Source organism: Salmo trutta, chromosome 4, assembly GCF_901001165.1.
Source record: "Salmo trutta chromosome 4, fSalTru1.1, whole genome shotgun sequence".
Lineage (NCBI taxonomy): Eukaryota > Metazoa > Chordata > Actinopteri > Salmoniformes > Salmonidae > Salmo > Salmo trutta.
The window spans coordinates 38795774-38815631 of NC_042960.1; the positions used below are offsets into that span (position 1 = coordinate 38795774).

Sequence of the window (19858 nt, forward strand, 5' to 3'; positions counted from 1 at the left end):
AAGTGGAAGACCTGAGAAGAGTGCTTAGTCGGATGAGGAAGCACGGTATCAAACTGCGGGGAAAGATAGAACTACCTTTCTATCCCAGACAGAGTAGGCCTACCGACACATCAGAAATTAAGCTTTAACTACTGGCTACTCTTCTTCCGTGGCTTAACCCAACAAGAAAAGGTCACAAGTGTTTTCCTAAAAGCTGTCTAGCTTTAAAACATCTATTTTACAGAAAGTGAATAGCTTAATAAATTGATAGGGACATAATTAGATTACTTCCCAAGCAAAGTTAGCCTATGAATGTCAAGGAAACCAGACAATTATACCCTCATATGCATCGGAGTCATGTCTTTCCTGGGTATTTTACAGCTTGTTTCTAGCATAAAGCATCGCAGAACAAAGCTCTGTTATCGATCACTTTATATAATCGGATCGTTATTTTATTTTTTTAAATATCTTAAGGAGGGTGGAAGAGGTGAATGAAGGGGAAGGGAGAGAGAAGAGGGGGGATAAAGAGGAGGTAGAGAGAAAGATAGAGGGAAGCAGAGAAGGAGAGAGGGAGGGAGGGAGAGCGAGATAAGATAGAGATAGGAGGATTAGAGAAGAGAGAGAGAGACATGCCTGTCCGTGAGTCTCATATTTTCCCATTGACAGCAATATATTGACATGAGCGTCAACCTATTGAAGCTTATCTTTTCTTATTGGCACCGCAAAGCTTGCTGGGAGCATGGCCAGTTCACATAAGCGTCGGTTGATGCCTAACATTTTGCAAAAACATGACAGGATGACGTTTTGAGGCTGATAATGGGCAGGGGTCCTGGATGATGTTAGTTAGAGAAGAGGTGGGGCAGCTTGCGCAAGCACACAGACATACCACACAAGCACCACAGACACACAGGAGGAGTCTATAAATACCCCCATCACATCAAAGCAGTGACAGCAGCTTCCACTCTGTCTGTGGTTCACAACAAGGCTCTCTCGTACTGTCTGAAGGTGACCTAGCCAATGTCAGTTACAGTACAGCCATTTGCCTGCATTCACAACACACAGTGCATTTAAAACACACTACATAGACAGTCCTGAATAACCAGGGTTTACCTGCACTAAGCAGGAACCAGGATGTCTGCCTGCCTCTACAGGGGAGTGACACAAGGAAATCCAACAAGGAAGTGCTGAGGCTGCACAACTGGACTGTTCTGTTTCAGAAGCTCCACCACTTCAGTGTGCAGACCACAGATTAACACACACACACACACACACACACACACACACACACACACACACACACACACACACACACACACACACACCTTTGCATGCAGTCAACAGTGTGGCCCTAACACTTGTTTGTTTTCATTTAGCAGAACTGAAGAAAAAATAAAATTGTGTTTGTGTAACCGATGTGAAATGGCTAGTTAGTTAGCGGTGGTGCGCACTAATAGCGTTTCAATCAGTGACGTCACTCGCTCTGAGACCTGAAGTGGTTGTTCCCCTTGCGTTGCAAGGGCCGCGGCTTTTGTGGCGCGATGGGTAACGATGCTTCGTGGGTGTCAGTTGTTGATGTGTGCAAGGGTCCCTGGTTCGAGCCCAGGTTGGGGCGAAGAGAGGGACGGAACCTACACTGTTAGATTTGTTTCAAACACGATTGTGTGTACAAGTAATTAATCCTTTAAAAAGGGTGAAGCTGTGAACAGAATCGTGTGCTGCTATTGACGCAGTCTGACCTGTCACTATTGGGCTGGACCGGTTTGGGCATACAAAAGAGGCAATGTTTAGAATTATAATGAAAAGCTCATTAATTGACTCCGTCACAACAGAATGACACTCCAACAACAGTACCAGATTCCATAGAGATTTGGCAACCACAAGCACAAACATGACCGCCCAGCGTCATACTGATGTCTGCTTCCAAAAATAACTTCCTCCCATCACCCCCTCCTCACCACTCACACCCCTCCCAGTGGACTAGCCTCTTTAAAAACCATTAATTCACAGGAGCAGAAAGCAATTTTCAGCTGGTTTCCACTAGGGAGCCCAACATATGGCAAACTATGGCTCAGGGTCCCACTCTCCCACAGTACACTGCTATCGCAGTAAAGCTCTGGTAGTGGAGGAAAACATGTCCTTTGTCTAATCTCTTAAAATAATACACCAACATGAACAAGAACATGCCAAGTCAGTCTCTTTCTGCTTCTCCTCTCCGCTTCTACATCCCTCCCCTCCTCTCCCCCACATTACCCTCAACAGTAATTTCAGTGTGTGGTCTCATTAAACTAAAGGGCGATTCCATGCTAGCTTAGCCCCAAAATATTTCTCTTTACATTTCTATCACAAACCATTTGATAAAATCATGATGAAAGGGACCCTTTTTAAACCCATACATGCCTCCTGTAAGAACCTAATATCTCTGAACTGTACATGATAAAGACAACATCCGGGTGTCATTGTACTCCTTATAGTGTTCTCTAAAATATGGAATATGTCTTGATTCTGATATTTGGGGGGATTTATTCAGCATATTAATATCTCAAAAGTACCCTTTTTGATTTTGTTCATTTTAGGACATATTGTTTTGAACAATATACTGGAAAGGGAAAGGAGGATACCTAGTCAGTTGCACAACTGAATGCATTCAACTGAAATGTGTCTTCCGCATCCAACCCAACCCTTCTGAATCAGATAGGTGCAGTGGGCTGCTTTAATTGATGTCCACGTCATTGACGCCAGGGGAGCAGTTGTTTTGAGGGAGTTAACGGCCTTGCTCAAGGACAAAACTGCAGATTTTTCTACCTTGCTCCCTCTGAGATTCGAACCAGCGACCTTTCGGTTACTAGACTAATGCTCTTAACCGCTAATTCGGCTACATTTTATGAGCAGTACTAACAGAGTGAATGGAAAAATGGATTCAGCTGGAACTCCCTCTGCTGGTGATTTGCTGAATCTGCAATCCTAAATGAGGGCTGTGATTGGTTATTGACCTGTAATGTCAGAGCACACTATAATGAGTATAATGGCACCCAGATGTTGTCTGTATCAGATACGGTTCACAGATAATAGGCTCTTACAGGAAGCATGTACAGGTCTAAAAACGGCTTAAAATGGCCACTTTCATTATGAATTTCTCAAAAAATAATTTGTTACAAACGTAAAAAGCATGTCAAACATCCTCACTCCCAATGAAGTTTCTGTGTGAGAATTGCAAGAACAATCTCAGACACCAAAAATATGGAATCGCCCTAATTGTCACGCCTCCTCTTTTCATTGTGCTTGACTTTCATCCTCTTGCATTGATCCAAGAAACACACAAAGAGGGAGGGAGCAACACAAAAACACTACTGCTGACTAACTCCAGTGTGTGTGTGTGTGTGTTCCTGCTGTTGGTGTGAATTAATGGAAGACGCCCTGGTAACCCAATGACACAGATGAGGAGAGACATGGAGGGTTTTAATTCCATCTACGCTGCTCAGTTGTCCAGGCAACGCTCTCTATGACGTCACTATTCCGTCCCATTCCGGATAAAAGAGCTGTGCTCCAGAGCCCCCGGGGGAAAAGGTGAGATTGTCCCTTTTAACGCTGTCATGGTTGCTTCCTGCAAGCTGCTTGTCATTCCTCTGTGATACAGCAGGTTTGATGCAACAACACCCATTTATTTTAATCACGTCACCTTACAGTAATACAAGACTTTGGACATTTTAATCAGGGAGCTGAATTTTTTTATAATAATAAATATATATATATTTTACACACACACAACCGTTCAAAAGTTTGGGGTCACTTAGAAATGTTCTTGTTTTCAAAAGAAAATTGAATTTTTGTCCATTAAAATAACATCAAGTTGATCAGAAATACAGTGTAGACATTGTTAGTTGTAAATGATTATTGTAGCTGGAAACGGCTGATTTTTAATGGAATATCTACATAGGCGCATTATCAGCAACCATCACTTCTGTGTTCCAATGGCACATTGTGTTAGCAAATCCAAGTGTATAATTTTAAAAGGCTAATTGATCATTAGAAAACCCTTTTGCAAATATGTTACCACAGCTGAAAACTGTTGTTCTGTTTAAAGAAGCAATAAAACTGGCCTTCTTTAGACTAGTTGAGTATCTGGAGCATCAGCATTTGTGGGTTCGATTACAAGCTCAAAAAGGCCAGAAACAAAGAACTTTCTTCTGAAACTCATCAGTCTATTCTTGTTCTGAGAAATGAAGTCTATTCCATGAAAGAAATTGCCAAGAAACTAAAGATCTCGTGCAACACTGTGTTGAGCCCTTCACAGAACAGCGCAAACTGGCTCTAACCAGAATAGAAAGAGGAGTGGGAGGCCCTGGTGCAAAACTGAGCAAGAGGACAAGTACATTAGTGTGTCTAATTTGAGAAACAGATGCCTCATAAGTCCTCAACTGGCAGCTTCATTAAATAGTACCCGCAAAACATCAGTCTCAATGTCAACATTGAAGAGGCGACTACGGGATACTGGCCTTCTAGACAGAATAGCAAAGAAAAAGCCATATCTCAGACTGGCCAATAAAAATAAAAGATTAAGATGGGCAAAAGAACACAGACACTGGACAGAGGAACTCTGCCTAGAAGGCCAGCATCCTGGAGTCACCTCTTCACTGTTCTGGGTGCCTTGTAAGGATCTCACGACGAGTGGGTAATCCCCCTTTACCATCGGTCCTATTTGCCAAGGTACAATCAATGGATAATAAAATAGATGAACTACAATCATGTATATCCTACCAACAGGACATTAAAAACTGTAATATCTTATGTTTCACCGAGTCGTAGCTGAACGACGACATGAATAACAGAGCCGGCGGGTTTTACGCTTTTTCGGCAGGATAGAACAGTAGCCTCTGGAAAGACAAGGGTTGGCGGTCTATGTATATTTGTAAACAACAGCTGGTGCATGAAATCTAAGGAAGTCTTGAGGTTTTGCTCACCTGAGGTAGAGTATCTCATGATAAGCTGTAGACCACACTATTTACCAAGATATATATTCTTTGTAACTGTCTATTTACCACCACAAACCGATGCTGGCACTAATACCACACTCAATGAGCTGTATACGGCCATAAGCAAACAGGAAAATGCTCATCCAGAGGCAGCGCTCCTAGTGGCCAGAGACTTTAATGCAGGAAAACTTAAATCGGTTTTACCAGCATGTTAAATGTGCAACCGGGGGGGGGGGACACACAATGATGACGACGACTCTACACCACCTTTACTCCACACACAGAGACGCATACAAAGCTCTCCCTTGCCCTCCATTTGACAAATCTAACCATAATTCTATCCTCCTGATTCCTGCTTACAAGCAAAAACTAAAGCAGGAAGCACCAGTGACTTGGTCAATAAAAAAAATTGGTCAGATGAAGCAGATGCTAAGTTACAGGACGGTTTTAGTAGCACAGACTGGAACATGTTCCGAGATTCTTCTGATGGCAATGAGGAGTAGACCACATCAGTCACTGGCTTCATCAATAAGTGCATCGCTGAAGTTGTCCTCACAGTGACTGTACGTACATACCCCAAACAGAAGCCATGGATTACAGGCAACATCAGCACTGAGCTAAAGGGTAGAGCTGCCGCTTTCATGGAGCGGGACTCTGCCCTCTGACGAACCATCAAACTGGCAAAGCGCCAATACAGGACTAAGACTGAATCGTACAACACCGGCTCCGATGCTCGCGGATGTGGCAGGGCTTGCAAACTATTACAGACTACAAAGAGAAGCACAGCCACGAGCTGCCCAGTGACACAAGCCTACCAGAAAAGCTAAATTAGCCTACCAGAAAAGCTATGCTCGCTTAGAGGTAAGTAGCACTGAAACATGCATGAGAGCATCAGCTGTTCCGGACGACTGTGTGATCACTCTCTACGTAGCCAATGTGAGTAAGACTTTTAAACAGGTCAACATTCACAAGGCAGACTTATTACCAGGACGTGTACTTTGAGCATGCATTGACAAACTGGCTCATCACTAAGCTAAACTCCCTCGGGCTAAACCCCTTCCTCTGCAACTGGATGCTGGACTTCCTGAAGGGCTGCCTCCAGGTGGTAAGGGTAGGTAACAACACATCCACCACACTGATCCTCAACACAGGGGCCCCTCAGAGGTGCGTGCTCACAACAGTGGTAGGCCTGATCACCGACAACAATGAGACAGCCTATAGGGAGGAGGTCAGACACCTAGCCATGAAGTGCCAGGACAACAACCTCTCCCTCAACGTGATCAAGACAAATGAGATGATTGTGGACTACAGGAAAAGGAGGGCTGAGCACGCCCCCATTCTCATCGACGGGGCTGTAGTGGAGCAGGTTGAGCGCTTCAAGTTCCTTAGTGTTCACATCAACAAACTAACATGGTCCAAGCACACTAAGAAAGTCGTGAAAAGGGCACGACAAAGCCTATTCCCCCTCAGGAGACTGAAAAGATTTGGCATGGGTCCTCAGATCCTCAAAAGGTTCTACGGTTGCACCATAGAGAGCATCCTGACTGGTTGCATCACTGCCTGGTATGGCAACTTCTTGGCCTCAGACCACAAGGCACTACAGACAGTGGGGTAGTGCGTACGGCCCAGTACATCACTGGGGCCAAGCTTCCTGCCATCCAGGACCTCTATACCAGGCAGTGTCAGAGGAAGGCCCTAAAAATTGTCAACGACTCCAGCCACCCTCGTGATACTGTTCTCTCTGCTACCGTATGGCAAGCAGTACCGGAGCGCCAAGTCAAGGTCCAAAATGCTTCTATCCTATAGCCATAAGACTCCTGAACAGGTAATCAAAGGGCTACCCAGGACCCTATTTTACACTGCTGCTACTCTATACCAGTACCCCCTGTATATACAGTGGGGGGAAAAAGTATTTGATCCCCTGCTGATTTCGTACGTTTGCCCACTTACAAAGAAATGATCAGTCTATAATTTTAATGGTAGGTGTATATGAACAGTGAGAGACAGAATAACAACAAAAAAATCCAGAAAAACGCATGTCAAAAATGTTATAAAATGATTTCCATTTTAATGAGGGAAATAAGTATTTGACCCCTCTGCAAAACATGACTTAGTACTTGGTGGCAAAACCCTTGTTGGCAATCACAGAGGTCAGACGTTTCTTGTAGTTGGCCACCAGGTTTGCACACATCTCAGGAGGGATTTTGTCCCACTCCTCTTTGCAGATCTTCTCCAAGTCATTAAGGTGTTGAGGCTGACGTTTGGCAACTCGAACCTTTAGTTCCCTCCACAGATTTTCCATGGGACTAAAGTCTGGAGACTGGCTAGGCCTCTCCAGGACCTTAATGTGCTTCTTCTTGAGCCACTCCTTTGTTGCCTTGGCCGTGTGTTTTGGGTCATTGTCATGTTGGAATACCCATCCACGACCCATTTTCAATGCCCTGGCTGAGGGAAGGAGGTTCTCACCCAAGATTTGACAGTACATGGCCCCGTCAAATGATGCGGTGAAGTTGTCCTGTCCCCTTAGAAGAAAAACACCCCCAAAGCATAATGTTTCCACCTCCATGTTTGACGGTGGAGATGGTGTTCTTGGGGTCATAGGCAGCATTCCTCCTCCTCCAAACACGGCGAGTTGAGTTGATGCCAAAGAGCTCCATTTTGGTCTCATCTGACCACAACACTTTCACCAGTTGTCCTCTGAATCATTCAGATGTTCATTGGCAAACTTCAGATGGGCATGTATATGTATTCTTGAGCAGGGGGACCTTGCGGGCGCTGCAGGATTTCAGTCCTTCACGGCGTAGTGTGTTACCAATTGTTTTCTTGGTGACAATGGTCCCAGCTGCCTCGAGATCATTGACAAGATCCTCCCGTGTAGTTCTGGGCTGATTCCTCACCGTTCTCATGATCATTGCAACCCCACGAGGTGAGATCTTGCATGGAGCCCCAGGCCGAGGGATATTGAAAGTTCTTCTGTGTTTCTTCCATTTGCGAATAATGTTCGCACCAAATGTTGTCACCTTCTCACCAAGCTGCTTGGCGATGGTCTTGTAGCCCATTCCAGCCTTGTGTAGGTCTACAATCTTGTCCCTGACATCCTTGGAGAGCTCTTTGGTCTTGGCCATGGTGGAGAGTTTGGAATCTGATTGATTGATTGCTTCTGTGGACAGGTGTCTTTTATACAGGTAACAAGCTGCGTTTAGGAGCATTCCCTTTAAGAGTGTGCCCCTAATCTCAGCTCGTTACCTGTATAAAAGACACCTGGGAGCCAGAAATCTTTCTGATTTAGAGGGGGTCAAATACTTATTTCCCTCATTAAAATGCAAATCAATTTATAACATTTTTGACATGCGTTTTTCTGGATATTTTTGTTGTTATTCTGTCTCTCACTGTTCAAATAAACCTACCATTAAAATTATAGACTGATCCTTTCTTTATCAGTGGGCAAACATACAAAATCAGCAGGGGATCAAATACTTTTTTCCCCCACTGTAGCTATTCTTATTTTACTGGTGCTGTTGAATTATTTGTTACTTTTATTTTCAATTGTTTACAGTGTAGTTTCAAGAAAAAAAAGTGTTAAAGGGCTTGTAAGTAAGCATTTCACTGTTGTTTTCGGCACGTGACAAATACAATTCGATTTGATTTTAAGCACTTGAGACTTACCAGTAACACTCACAGCTGTAATCAGTGTGAAAGGTGCTTCTAAAGTGACTCAGGGGTTTGAATACTTATTTAAAATAGATATCTATATTTCATTTTCAATACATTTACAAAAACGTGTTTTCACTTTGCCATAATGGGGTATTGTGTGTAGATGGATGAGTAAAAAAAACATATTTAATCCATTTTGAATTCAGGCTGTAACACAACAAAATGTGGAATAAGTCAGGGGGTGTCATTCAGTTTTACAGTTAAGCATCATATGACAGCTTTGTATCACCTACAGATGTAACATTATGGAGTCTCAAAGGATGCCTGGGTGAGGCCCAAATGTCACAAATATACCAACTTCAATTAATTATTACTCAATTATGCTTTAAGATAGAAAAGTGAAATATATGTCAACAATCCTTCCTCCAAAAGGAACTGTATGTTGATAACATTTTGTGAAAATACCAAAAATATCATGGTCCTATTTTGTTCTTGTTTAGTGAGGAATCACCCGTAAGGTAGGGAGAGATGGGCAATACATTGATTTTGATCAAAGAGGATCATTGGTAACGTTAGTATTCAAGACAAGTTTTGAAGTGTAGGTATAAATTCCTCAATAAACGTCAGCATTCAGGATAACATCAACATTTTCTACCAAAAGGCAAAAACTTTGGCAAATTACAATGCAATTAAAGACATGTATATGTTAGTGTGAAACGAACACATTTACAAAATGCAATGTTGTTACTGGAGTAAACCAGTGACGCTACACATTTGCTTACACCCATGTGAATAACAAACTGACCATGGCAAGACTGACAACTGCATCATGCAAAAGTGAGAGAAACCCTAGGCCTGTGTAACACAAAAATAGCTATCCTAATCCTACACATCCATAACGACTATATTCTGTGGAAGTTCAGTTACATGTGCTGTAGTCGCCTATACAATTAGAATTGTTTATTCTCACCAATCTGGTTGACACCTCGATAGCTCTACACTCACCTGTGTTATGGACTCGGTTCCAAGCGCAAAGTGGAAAAGGGCTAGGGCTGTAAATTGTCAAAAAGCAGTTTTCATTGCCTTCTTGGAATCGATAAAGTATGTTGAAGTCCGTGAAAATCGCGTCGTGTAGACTTTCTTGTGTAAAAAGTAATTAATTATTTTTCAGTCAACCTAAACCTACCGTTACGACCGACTCCGTCGCCTTTGCGCCTACCGCGATTTCGCTAAATTGCGCAGCTGGATGACAGACGGGGAATGACCTTCTCTCTGAATACATGGAATGGTGGGAACGCTGGCTGGAGGACTGAAGTTGTGACATTTCTTCCCATCCTCTCCTTCTCAATATGCAGGGCGCCCTCTGCCTGTGAGCCTGCCTGCCTGCCTGCCTGTTGCTCAATCCCATAGCTAGGCCTACAGTGTTTAGTCTGACACCAGCTCTCAAAGTCCTTCTATTCCTGTTGTACAGAAAATTGGAAAGAGATTTAACTCCTGGTTATTAAGAGATCTTTCTATATCTGGACGTGTACTTTTTACAAAATCTGAAGGTCTGTCCAGATTAGTTTATACCTACCTTGCCTTGGATGTTCCTCTGTCAGTAACTAAAATGATTGATTCTAAATTATTTAACTTCATATGGAGGAATAAACCTCATTATTTAAGAAAAGCGGTAATATGTAGCACCCAAAGCGAGGGAGGGTTGAATGCTCTGGATTTTAAAACCTCTAATATAATATTTAAGATTAAATGGATACAAAACTATTTAAGAAAAAGGATTGCATTTGGAATATCATCCCTAATTTAATATTCCAACAGATTGGTGGTCTAGAATTCTTACTCAAATGTAACTTTGATATGGGTAAAATCCCTATTAAGCTTGCAAACTTTCATAAACAAGTACTTCTAACTTGGAACCTCAAGTACAAACACAATTTTTTCCCATATAGGTATACAATCTGGAATAATAAAGACATAAAATACAAAAACAAGTCTTTATTTTTCCAGAACTGGTTTGACAACAACATTATTTGGGTTAAACAATTATTGAATAATGATGGACAACTATATGATTATCCAGAATTTATGAGAACACACAATGTTACATTCACTCCTGAGGAGTATCAAATTGTTGTTAGAGCTGTCCCTAAAGGTGCAATTCTTCTTTTAGGAGAATATAACAATACTCCAAGTGCAACTGTTGAGGATTTTGTAGCCTCAATACAACTAGAAGGAATTTACATTTTAAACTATACATGTAATAACATGTATATAAGGAAACTATGTCAATATGTTACTATTCCCTCTGCTAAAATGTACTGGAATGCAGCCCTAGGACAAGTGAACTGGAACAAAGTCTTGTTGTTGTCTGGTAAATATTGTATATCTAATAATGTGAAAGAAGGATCATACAAACTCATTCATAGAATCTACCCTGTAAAGACCTTTATTATACACAGATGTAAAATAGCTATTGATAACAAATGTGTATTTTGTGGTTGTGACCCAGAAACTCTTGACCATTTATTTTGGGACTGTTCTTATGTCAGAAGATTTTGGAGGGAGTTAGAAGATTTTATTTTAAAAGAAACAACTATTAATGTAAATCTGAGAGACTCTGATATTATTTTTTATTTTGATCCAAATGATATGGACCCTGATTTAACTTTCATTGTTAATTTGTTTATCTTTCATGGAAGATTCTTTATCCATAAAATGAAGTGGGCAGAGAACAAACCCCTTTTCACATTATTTAAGATAGAATTTAAATATTATTTTGAAATGATCAGTAAATGTAAAAACAAAAAAGCAATACGCACCATAAAAGTATTTAACAAATTGAAAAGGAATCTTGATATGTAATCAGGGGCGAAAATCTGATATCAACTTTGGAGGGGACAATTACATGAAATTTTCTCAAGAGCAATTCCTGAGGGGGACACCAAAAGTAGTGCTGTAACACATAGCCTACATTGTAATATGGTAAATGTATATTGAGGAACCAAAGAAATAAGGTGTTTGCCGTACTCCTAACTACCGGTACCCAAAACTACACAACTAATCACAACAGCAATACCATTGCCTTTAACAAATCTTAGTTCAGTCACCAGTTTAAGTTGAGAGTGGGGGCATCCATGGCATTTTCCAATTATGTTCCTATTTTACAAGTAAAAAAAATTGAGAACCTTTCATAATGTTGCCAAACAAAGACTCAACAAACTTACCTGAGACTCCCTGTCTCTGCCAGTCTGTCCCTGCATATCTGTCCCCAACTCTGCTGTCTGTGTGCCATCTGTTGCCTGCTCTGCCTAATGACATCATTGTGAAACATTTCCATTAGAATTTCATTTCTTTCTTATGAACATTTTATCAACTAGTCTTTGAGATATTAGGTGTAGGTTATTTACAGTAGGAGATGGGCTTCTATCATCTTATCTTCTATCATTCTATTTGGGCTTTGATCTAAAAGGTAGCTAGCAAATGTGAAACGGATTGCAGTGACAAGAGTTGACAGCTGTATGAGTTCACCATTTACACAACATATGCTGCAACCTTTTGTAATTTGAATAGTTTGTTTCATATTGGCTGGCTTCCAACAATAGCTGAATTTGCAAAGCTAGCGAGCACCAATTCCGTTTCAGTGGTGTTTGCTATAATCTTTGCTACCCGGGTTAAATAAAGGTGAAATAAAATAAATAAATAAAAGTTCCCTTGCGACAATTTAGCTTTTGCAACGAGACCATTAAATATATTTAAGATAATGGTAGAAGAGAGTGTAGTTCTGTTCAGTTTGGACTTCAGTTTATCGCTAACCTTATCACAGGGACTTTGAAGCACTAACTTACATCATCTGCATGCTGATCTTGGAATAAATTGACGATAGCAAAGATTCGCCACATAAATGGAATAGGTACTAGCTAGCTTAATAGTTAATATTTGCGCGCTAGCTCTGCAAATTCCGCTAGTGTGTGTGTGAACCCTGCCAACATAAAACAAAACATTGCTATGGCACGATTGACTGGATGAACCTCCCGCCATTTACGTGCATTGAGTGCCTTTCAGTAGACAGTAGACACGACCCCTCTGTTACCTTGCCAACTAAGGAACTGGCAGTGGATCAAACCATTGTGAGGCAAAGGGTGGGGGTCGCAATCTTTTGAAACTTAAAAACGCGCTATTAAGTGTCTATAATCAGCACAATTGCTTTCATTGCGTATTATTAATATTATTTAAATTACATAGTTATGTTTACAGTGATATATTGGGGGGGACAAATTATATTTTTCCCAGGATGGGGGGGGGTCGTGTACCCCCCGCCCCCCCCGGGATTTCCGACCCTGTATGTAATACCACTGTCTGTTAGGTTTATGTACTCTTGTTTGTATATTTCTTCTTTTTTTTGTGTATTTGTTTTGTATTTGTTGTGCTCATAATTAAAAATGTAAAATAAATAAATAAAAAGCTCTTTGCTGTGTAGTCACGTGAGTCGCGTCAGCCAGGCTGTACCGATGCTTGAATGAAATGTAGGCAATCTATTAAAATACTTATCAAGTTCAAGTTTATTTGCACCCACATACTGTAACAGTCAATACCAAACTGGAATGCATGGGCATGACAAATCGCATATCATACATTTGACAATGCACATTTATATAATGATAAGGTAAAATAGCATAGTGTCTATCATTGGCAAAGTGAATAAATTGACAAACCTTGATATGCATGTCATAGCGCTTTACCACATTTATGACGATAATGCTCCCAACATCAAGTCGTAGATAGAGTGAGTTTGTATAATATATTTATATACAATGGGGTACGAAATTATTGACACCCTTGATAAAGATGAGCAATAATGACTGTCTACATAAAATAAATAATGTAAATACTGATCTTTATTGTATGTTCAAAGAAACTAGGAAATTATATTATACTTATACAATTGCTCAGAGAAAGAGATTTAGTTTAACAAGTAATAATAGTTTTTCTCAAAAAGGTAGGGGTCCAAAATTATTGACACCCCTAAATGACACAATACATTATTTACCATTCATTTCTATTTGGCACAAAATAATCTGAAACAACCAAAACAAACTGCACATTCAACAAATCTGATCTAACAAAGTGGATATTTGTAAAATCCGTAATGATGTATGTATTGTAACAGGCCCACAATGGTTGGTTACTTAAGTCTACATTTACATTTTGATCATTTAGCACAAGGGTTCCCAAACGTTTTCACTCGGGCCCCCCTTCCAGCATTGGGGAACATTCCGCGGCCTCCCTGCTCGCGCACCACATCTATTTCAATGGCACAAGCATTGTTCATGACACAAACTGTTCACACCCCTCTTGTTGGTGGAAAGAATTTTGCAGTATTAAAGTTTATTTCCTGCAATTCCCCCCCAAAAATCAAGAGGTGCAAAGAAAATTATGCTGTTTTAAAGCAAATTTTCTTGCATTTCTATGCGTTTTACCATGTCTAATGTGTGTTCGTGTAATATTTGAGTGACAAAAAAATGTCAACAATATCTATGGGCTAAATAAACTAAATAAAAATGAGCTAGTTAATCTGGACATTTCTGACAAGTTATAAATAGATCTCATATGTATGCAATAACTAACATGACAAGAGAAACTGATGATGCACTACCCAATTTCAAAATTGCAACTTGCGCATTCTATTATAAACATTTTCAAGAGCAAGTTTAAAGCCGGACTGAGTTACTTTAAATTTATACATATATATATATATACAACACATTCGGAAAGTATTGAGACCCCTTCCTTTTTTCCACATTTTGTTACAACCTTATAGTAAAATGGATTAAATAAAAACAAATCCTCATCAATCTACACACAATACCCCATAATGACAAAGAAAAACCAATTTTTTAGACATTTTTGCAAATATATTCAAAATAAAAAACTGAAATACCTTATTTACATAAGTATTCACTCTTTGCTTTGAGACTCAAAATTGAGCTAAAATGGATCCTGCTTCTTAAGATGTTTCTACAACTTGAGCGATCAGGACCTCTTATTGGGGGTGAAGGTTCACCATCCAACAGGACAACGACCCTAAGCACAGACAACGCAGGAGTGCCTTTGGGACAAGCCTCTGAATGTCCTTGAGTGGCCCAGCCAGAGCCCGGACTTGAACCCGATCGAACATCTCTGGAAAGACCTGAAATAGTTGTGCAGAGACACTCCCCATCCAACCTGACAGAGCTTGAGAGGATCTGTAGAGAAGAATGGGTGTGCCAAGCTTGTAGTGTTATACCTAATAATGCTCAAGGCTGTAATCGCTGCTAAAGGTGCTTCAACAAAGTACTGAGTAAAGGGTCTGAATACTTACGTAAAGTTGATAATTCAGTTAAATTTGTTATACATTTGCATACATTTCTAAAAACCTGTCATTAAAAACTTTGTCATTATGGCATTATGGGGTATTGTGTGTAGATTGATGACGGAATTTTTTTTTAATCCATTTTAGAATAAGGCTGTAATGTAACAAAACGTGGAAAAAGTCAAGGGGTCTGAATACTTACCAAATGCACTGTATATATATATATATATATAAGTAGTTATCCAATAAGAAACACTCTTTTCAGTATCCTATGTAAAATGGTTTTTTTTAGGGGGGGGGGGCCGAATCCTCGCACACCAGTTTGGGAACTACTAATTTAGCAGACTCTTATGCAGAGCAACTTAGTCAGTGCACATTAGACTCATTGCAAGTATTTTACATTTCAGTATATTACAGTTTTCCCATTTAGAATAATTTAGCAAGATGTGTGAACATTGGATTTACATTGCTTGGAATATGGTGGAAATGTATCATAACAGCATATTGTTTGACTTTTTGGTCATAGTAAAAAAAAAAAAAAAAAGTACAGCTTTTGTCCATGAGGATGAAAAACTGAGGGGGCTAACATAGTACAGTTAACAAAAAAATAAGGACTGTAAATAACTCCACAAAACATGAAGAGGAAGGATTGGTCTCTATAAAACATGTTAACTTTATTGCTTAAAGAATACAACTTTATAGAAGGCATGTGAATGTGTATCACACCTAGAGGTTACCAATCTTTACATTTTTAAACAATTCACCACACATTCACAATGCAACTTTTTCATTCCACACTGGAGAAGAAAAAAAAGAATGCGCCCCAAATGGCACCCTATTCCCTACATGGTGCACTACTTTTGACTAGAGCCAAAGTATTCATATGCACTAAAGGAAATAGGCTGCGATTGGGGATGCTAACAAAAACAGATTACGCCAAGATGATAAAGCATTTTTACAAAGTGAAAGTTACCATCAGCATTGTGAACAGTAACCTGAGTGCACACTGCACCCAAGTCTCTTGGGTGCAGTGGAACATACACCTTGGCCTCATCTCATATATTCAGGGTTGTTAAGCTGTGTCCCACATTGCACCCTATTCCCTATATAGTGCACTATGACCAAGGCCAATTGGGTTCTGGTAAAAAGTATTGCACTACATAGGAAAGACGGTGCCATTTGGAATGCAACCTATATATTTGGTTCTAGGAGTCAAAAATATTATGAAATGAGTAGCTAATCAATTAGCAATACTGTAGGTGAACATAAGAAAAAAGCGTCAATCTACTTAGATAATGACTGAGCTAAAATAAAACAAAAAGCATTTTCAAACTCAATTTTACAAATCAAATACATATTCACAACCCCTCTAAGTGTTTCAGAAATATTGTGTGCATCCCAAATGGCACCGTATTCCCATTATAGTGCAATACTTGACCAGGGCCTATAGGGTTCTGGTCAAATGTAATGCACTATATAGGACATAGGGTGCTGTTTGGGACACATTCGTCCTGTTAAACAAACATACGAAGAAGTGGGAAAGGAACTATTTATGTCAAAACTACTACCCAAAAAGGACCACAAACAGGTAGGAGGAATAAGTCAAGCCCACCTTTAGCAAAGAGTGAGGAGCTATCCTCCTGAACCCCCCAAATAATCTAGTAGAAACACAATCTAAAGGAGCAGTACCTGAACTGTACTAATGTTCTTTTCTAAACATAGCCAAAACCATGATACTTTTTTTCAATACACTTTCTACCTTCAGCAGCATGTTCCATTCTACCTTGCATCCAACAATAATCTCCAAATCACACAGCACATGACAATTCCATGACAGAGTTAACATTTGATTTGTGATTGGCAAAAATAACATTTCAGCTGAGTGGAGGAATGCTTGAAAATGCATCTTTATCCAAATATGTGCGTTTTCAGATACTACTGTCAAAAACAAAACAAAATGTCTATCTATATAGCTTGAAACTGTCCATAACAATGTGTACGCCTGATACTGGACTGGTGAGATTACGCGCATTATGTCTCTACATAGCTCAGATCTCTACCAATGAGAGCGTTGGGAGAGAGAGGGCTGCTTGCTGACACTGTCCAAAGAAAAGGGATATGGCTTGGGTCGTGTTCAATAGGCACGAAACAGGGAGAAAACAGCCTGAAACGGGGTGGTAGCCTACTATCTGTAGTTATCCAATAAGAAACGCTTGCTTTCAGTATCCATTGCAAAATGTTTTGCTACGGTGTGCCCTTATGAAGACGACCCTGCTTTCTTGTTGTTGCCCAAATTCCAGTCCCAGGGGTCATCATCTTCATCATCACATGTCATCCTCATCATCCTCGTCCTGTGAGGAGCCAGCCTGCTGTCCAGCACTGGCAGATGCTGCAGCCAACTGGGCCTGCTGGGCAGCCTGCTGCATCTGGAGCCACTCCTGCTGGGCTAGCTCTGCTTGCTGCTGCCGTGCCTGGAACACAATAAACAGGTTAGTCAGGGTTAGTGATTCAGGTTGTGTGTAACACCACAACTCTACACATATACTGTCCCCCACCAGAGACCGGGGTTCACTTCCCAGTCCAGGCTCTCATTTTTGTACCGTCTCTCCTGTAGAAACTGGTGTTGGGAATTGGCATGTTCATGTGTGAAGGGTATTAATCAAAGATGCGATCATCAGGCAATGTACACTTACCATGTGATCTGTGTGTGAAAGTGTAGTCAGACATGCAGCAGGAAATGGTCTGACTCCTATTAGGTAATGCAACTTGAACCTCCTAACACAGGTTATCAGTCTTGATCTTATTACTGTGTCTTGATAGCCTGGTCCCAGATTGTTTTGGGCTGACAGCTTAGTCCCAGATCGGTTTGTGCTTTTGCTAACTCTATTGTGGCATGACAGCACAAACAAAATAGCACTCAGACTACAAACTTGAACATTACCTTAGCAAAGAGTTCCTGTTGTTGTCTGAGGAGCTCTTCCTCTGGGATACCCAGGTTTTCCAGGCGAGAGCTGGCCTTTCTCCTCTTAAGTGCTACAGTTTTACATTCCTGCAAGACATCCTTCACCTCTGTGATGTACGATGCAAAACCCAGGCTTTCAAGTGCTGTGGAAAATTATGAATACAAGGTTAGGGGGGAAAAAACAGAAAACTATCTTGTCACTTGATTATTGCGGACCTAATAGTGCACAGCTAGCCTGGATCGAGATCTGATTGTTTTGAGCTGGTAAGAGAGAACAAAATGTGGGACCAGGCTAGTTTATAGCTAACATAGACATCAACTTCAAAACACATGGCAAGAAAGGGAAACACCCACACAGTACAATAATGCATTGAAACCTGTTGGCACTGAATAGATAAAGACAATAATCACTAACCATTAATAACATGTTCAGGAGATATAGTCTTCTTTTCAGACTTGTTACATATTTCATTCGCCTCTGATGAAATTAGATGTATGAACTCTGTGCAACAGTTCACAACAAGTTCCCTCGCATCGTTGGCAACCCGTACGTTGGGCAAAGTTTCTTTGATCATTTTGTTGATAGCTGCCCTGGGAATGGTGAGGTCGTCATCGTTTCCCGACGAAGAAGCCATCGTATTCCAGACAACTAGCAAGCTTGTCAAGTTAACGTAGTACAAACGAAACTGGAAGAAAGCCTTGCGTTGATAGTAGTGTTTCGTAGCGGTCTTTGTGTTGAACAATGTCGTGAGTTAGAAGCTAACATTAACGTTAGCTAGTTAGCCGAACTCGGAGTAGTTGGTTTTGAAAAGTTATTAAACTAAACAACGTTTGCTATGTATAGCAAACTAGTTAGTTACAAGACAAATGCCCATTGACACAGCACACCATAAAGCTACTGCAGAGACGTTGGATGTAACGGAAAAGTCAACGTAAATATGATGGCGAGGAGAAAACCAGCTAGCGAGTTACGTTAGCTATGGTCCCTCTCGCAACGTCGTTAGCTAGAAACAACATTGCTTTGCAGCGGCTTTTGAGGACATGGCTACGCTAGCAAGCGTTTCGTTGGGATCATTTCGTAACGCAGTGTTGATCCCCCAAAAAAATTCTAACAAAATGTTGTATGCACTGAAAGATAATTGCTGTTCTTTTATCGCCCGAATTAAATACTTTAATTAATTTATTATCTTATGTCTGCTTCATCAGCACTGAAATGTCTCCGGAAACGACTCCACGCGAACAAAATCCATATCCGGTATGTATTTTTTTTCACAGTGCCTGTGCTGCTGACCAAAGACACAAGTCGCCGCCTACTGTGTTGGAGGCGAAATAATACTGTCATAAAAATGTGGGCCAAGACTACAAGTAGACATATGGCTATAATACTTGGATTTGCAAGATCATTTCGCTTTCCACATTTGACTGAAACAAGTATTGCTGTGGACCTTTACCATATTAGTTTCATCACATGTCACCATATTCCTGTTTTGTGTTTGTTCAGGACAAACAAAAAGTGGATATAATAATGCTTAGGTAGTGGTTAATATTGGATTATCCTTCAATACAACTGGGGCTTTGAATGCTAGTGCAATATACCCTCTGAATCATTACTGACCCAGTAGATAACATTGTTACATAATTGGATCTCCACACAATTTATCAGTGGAACCTTTTATTGTAGGCTCTGTCAATACAAAAGTCCATTGAGATTACCCAGTAAAAATAAAATCTAAAATTCAAAGGTAACTTTTCCATCAGCATTTGAAGCCGTACATTTTCAACATAAACACTCTTCAAGACACAACCGTTATACTTTTATGTTGCTTTATAATTGATAATAAAAAAGGTAATTCATTTGATAGTTTGATCAGTTGGTAGAGCATGGTGTTTGCAACGCCAGAGTTGTGGGTTCGATTCCCACGGGGGGCCAGCACAGAAAAAAAT

At 40.5% G+C, this 19858-nt stretch overlaps 2 protein-coding genes across 2 annotated transcripts in view; both read right to left on the reverse strand.

Annotated features, from left to right (window-relative positions):
• LOC115192327 (guanine nucleotide-binding protein G(I)/G(S)/G(O) subunit gamma-12-like) overlaps positions 1-9759 on the reverse strand; it is a 75576-nt gene extending 65817 nt beyond the window's left edge. The window contains exon 1 of the mRNA XM_029750698.1: positions 9609-9759. The gene's annotated coding sequence lies outside the window, so the exon portion shown is untranslated. The remainder of the gene's footprint in view (positions 1-9608) is intronic.
• A 6930-nt stretch (positions 9760-16689) lies between these two features.
• LOC115192328 (protein Dr1) lies at positions 16690-19168 on the reverse strand. Its single transcript, XM_029750699.1, has 3 exons — positions 18330-19168; positions 17894-18057; positions 16690-17423 (listed from the first exon to the last, which is right to left on the reverse strand). Exons 1-3 carry the CDS (start codon positions 18547-18549, stop codon positions 17277-17279), a joined length of 531 nt encoding a protein of 176 aa, XP_029606559.1. The 5' UTR covers positions 18550-19168; the 3' UTR covers positions 16690-17276.
• Positions 19169-19858: the final 690 nt, after the last annotated feature.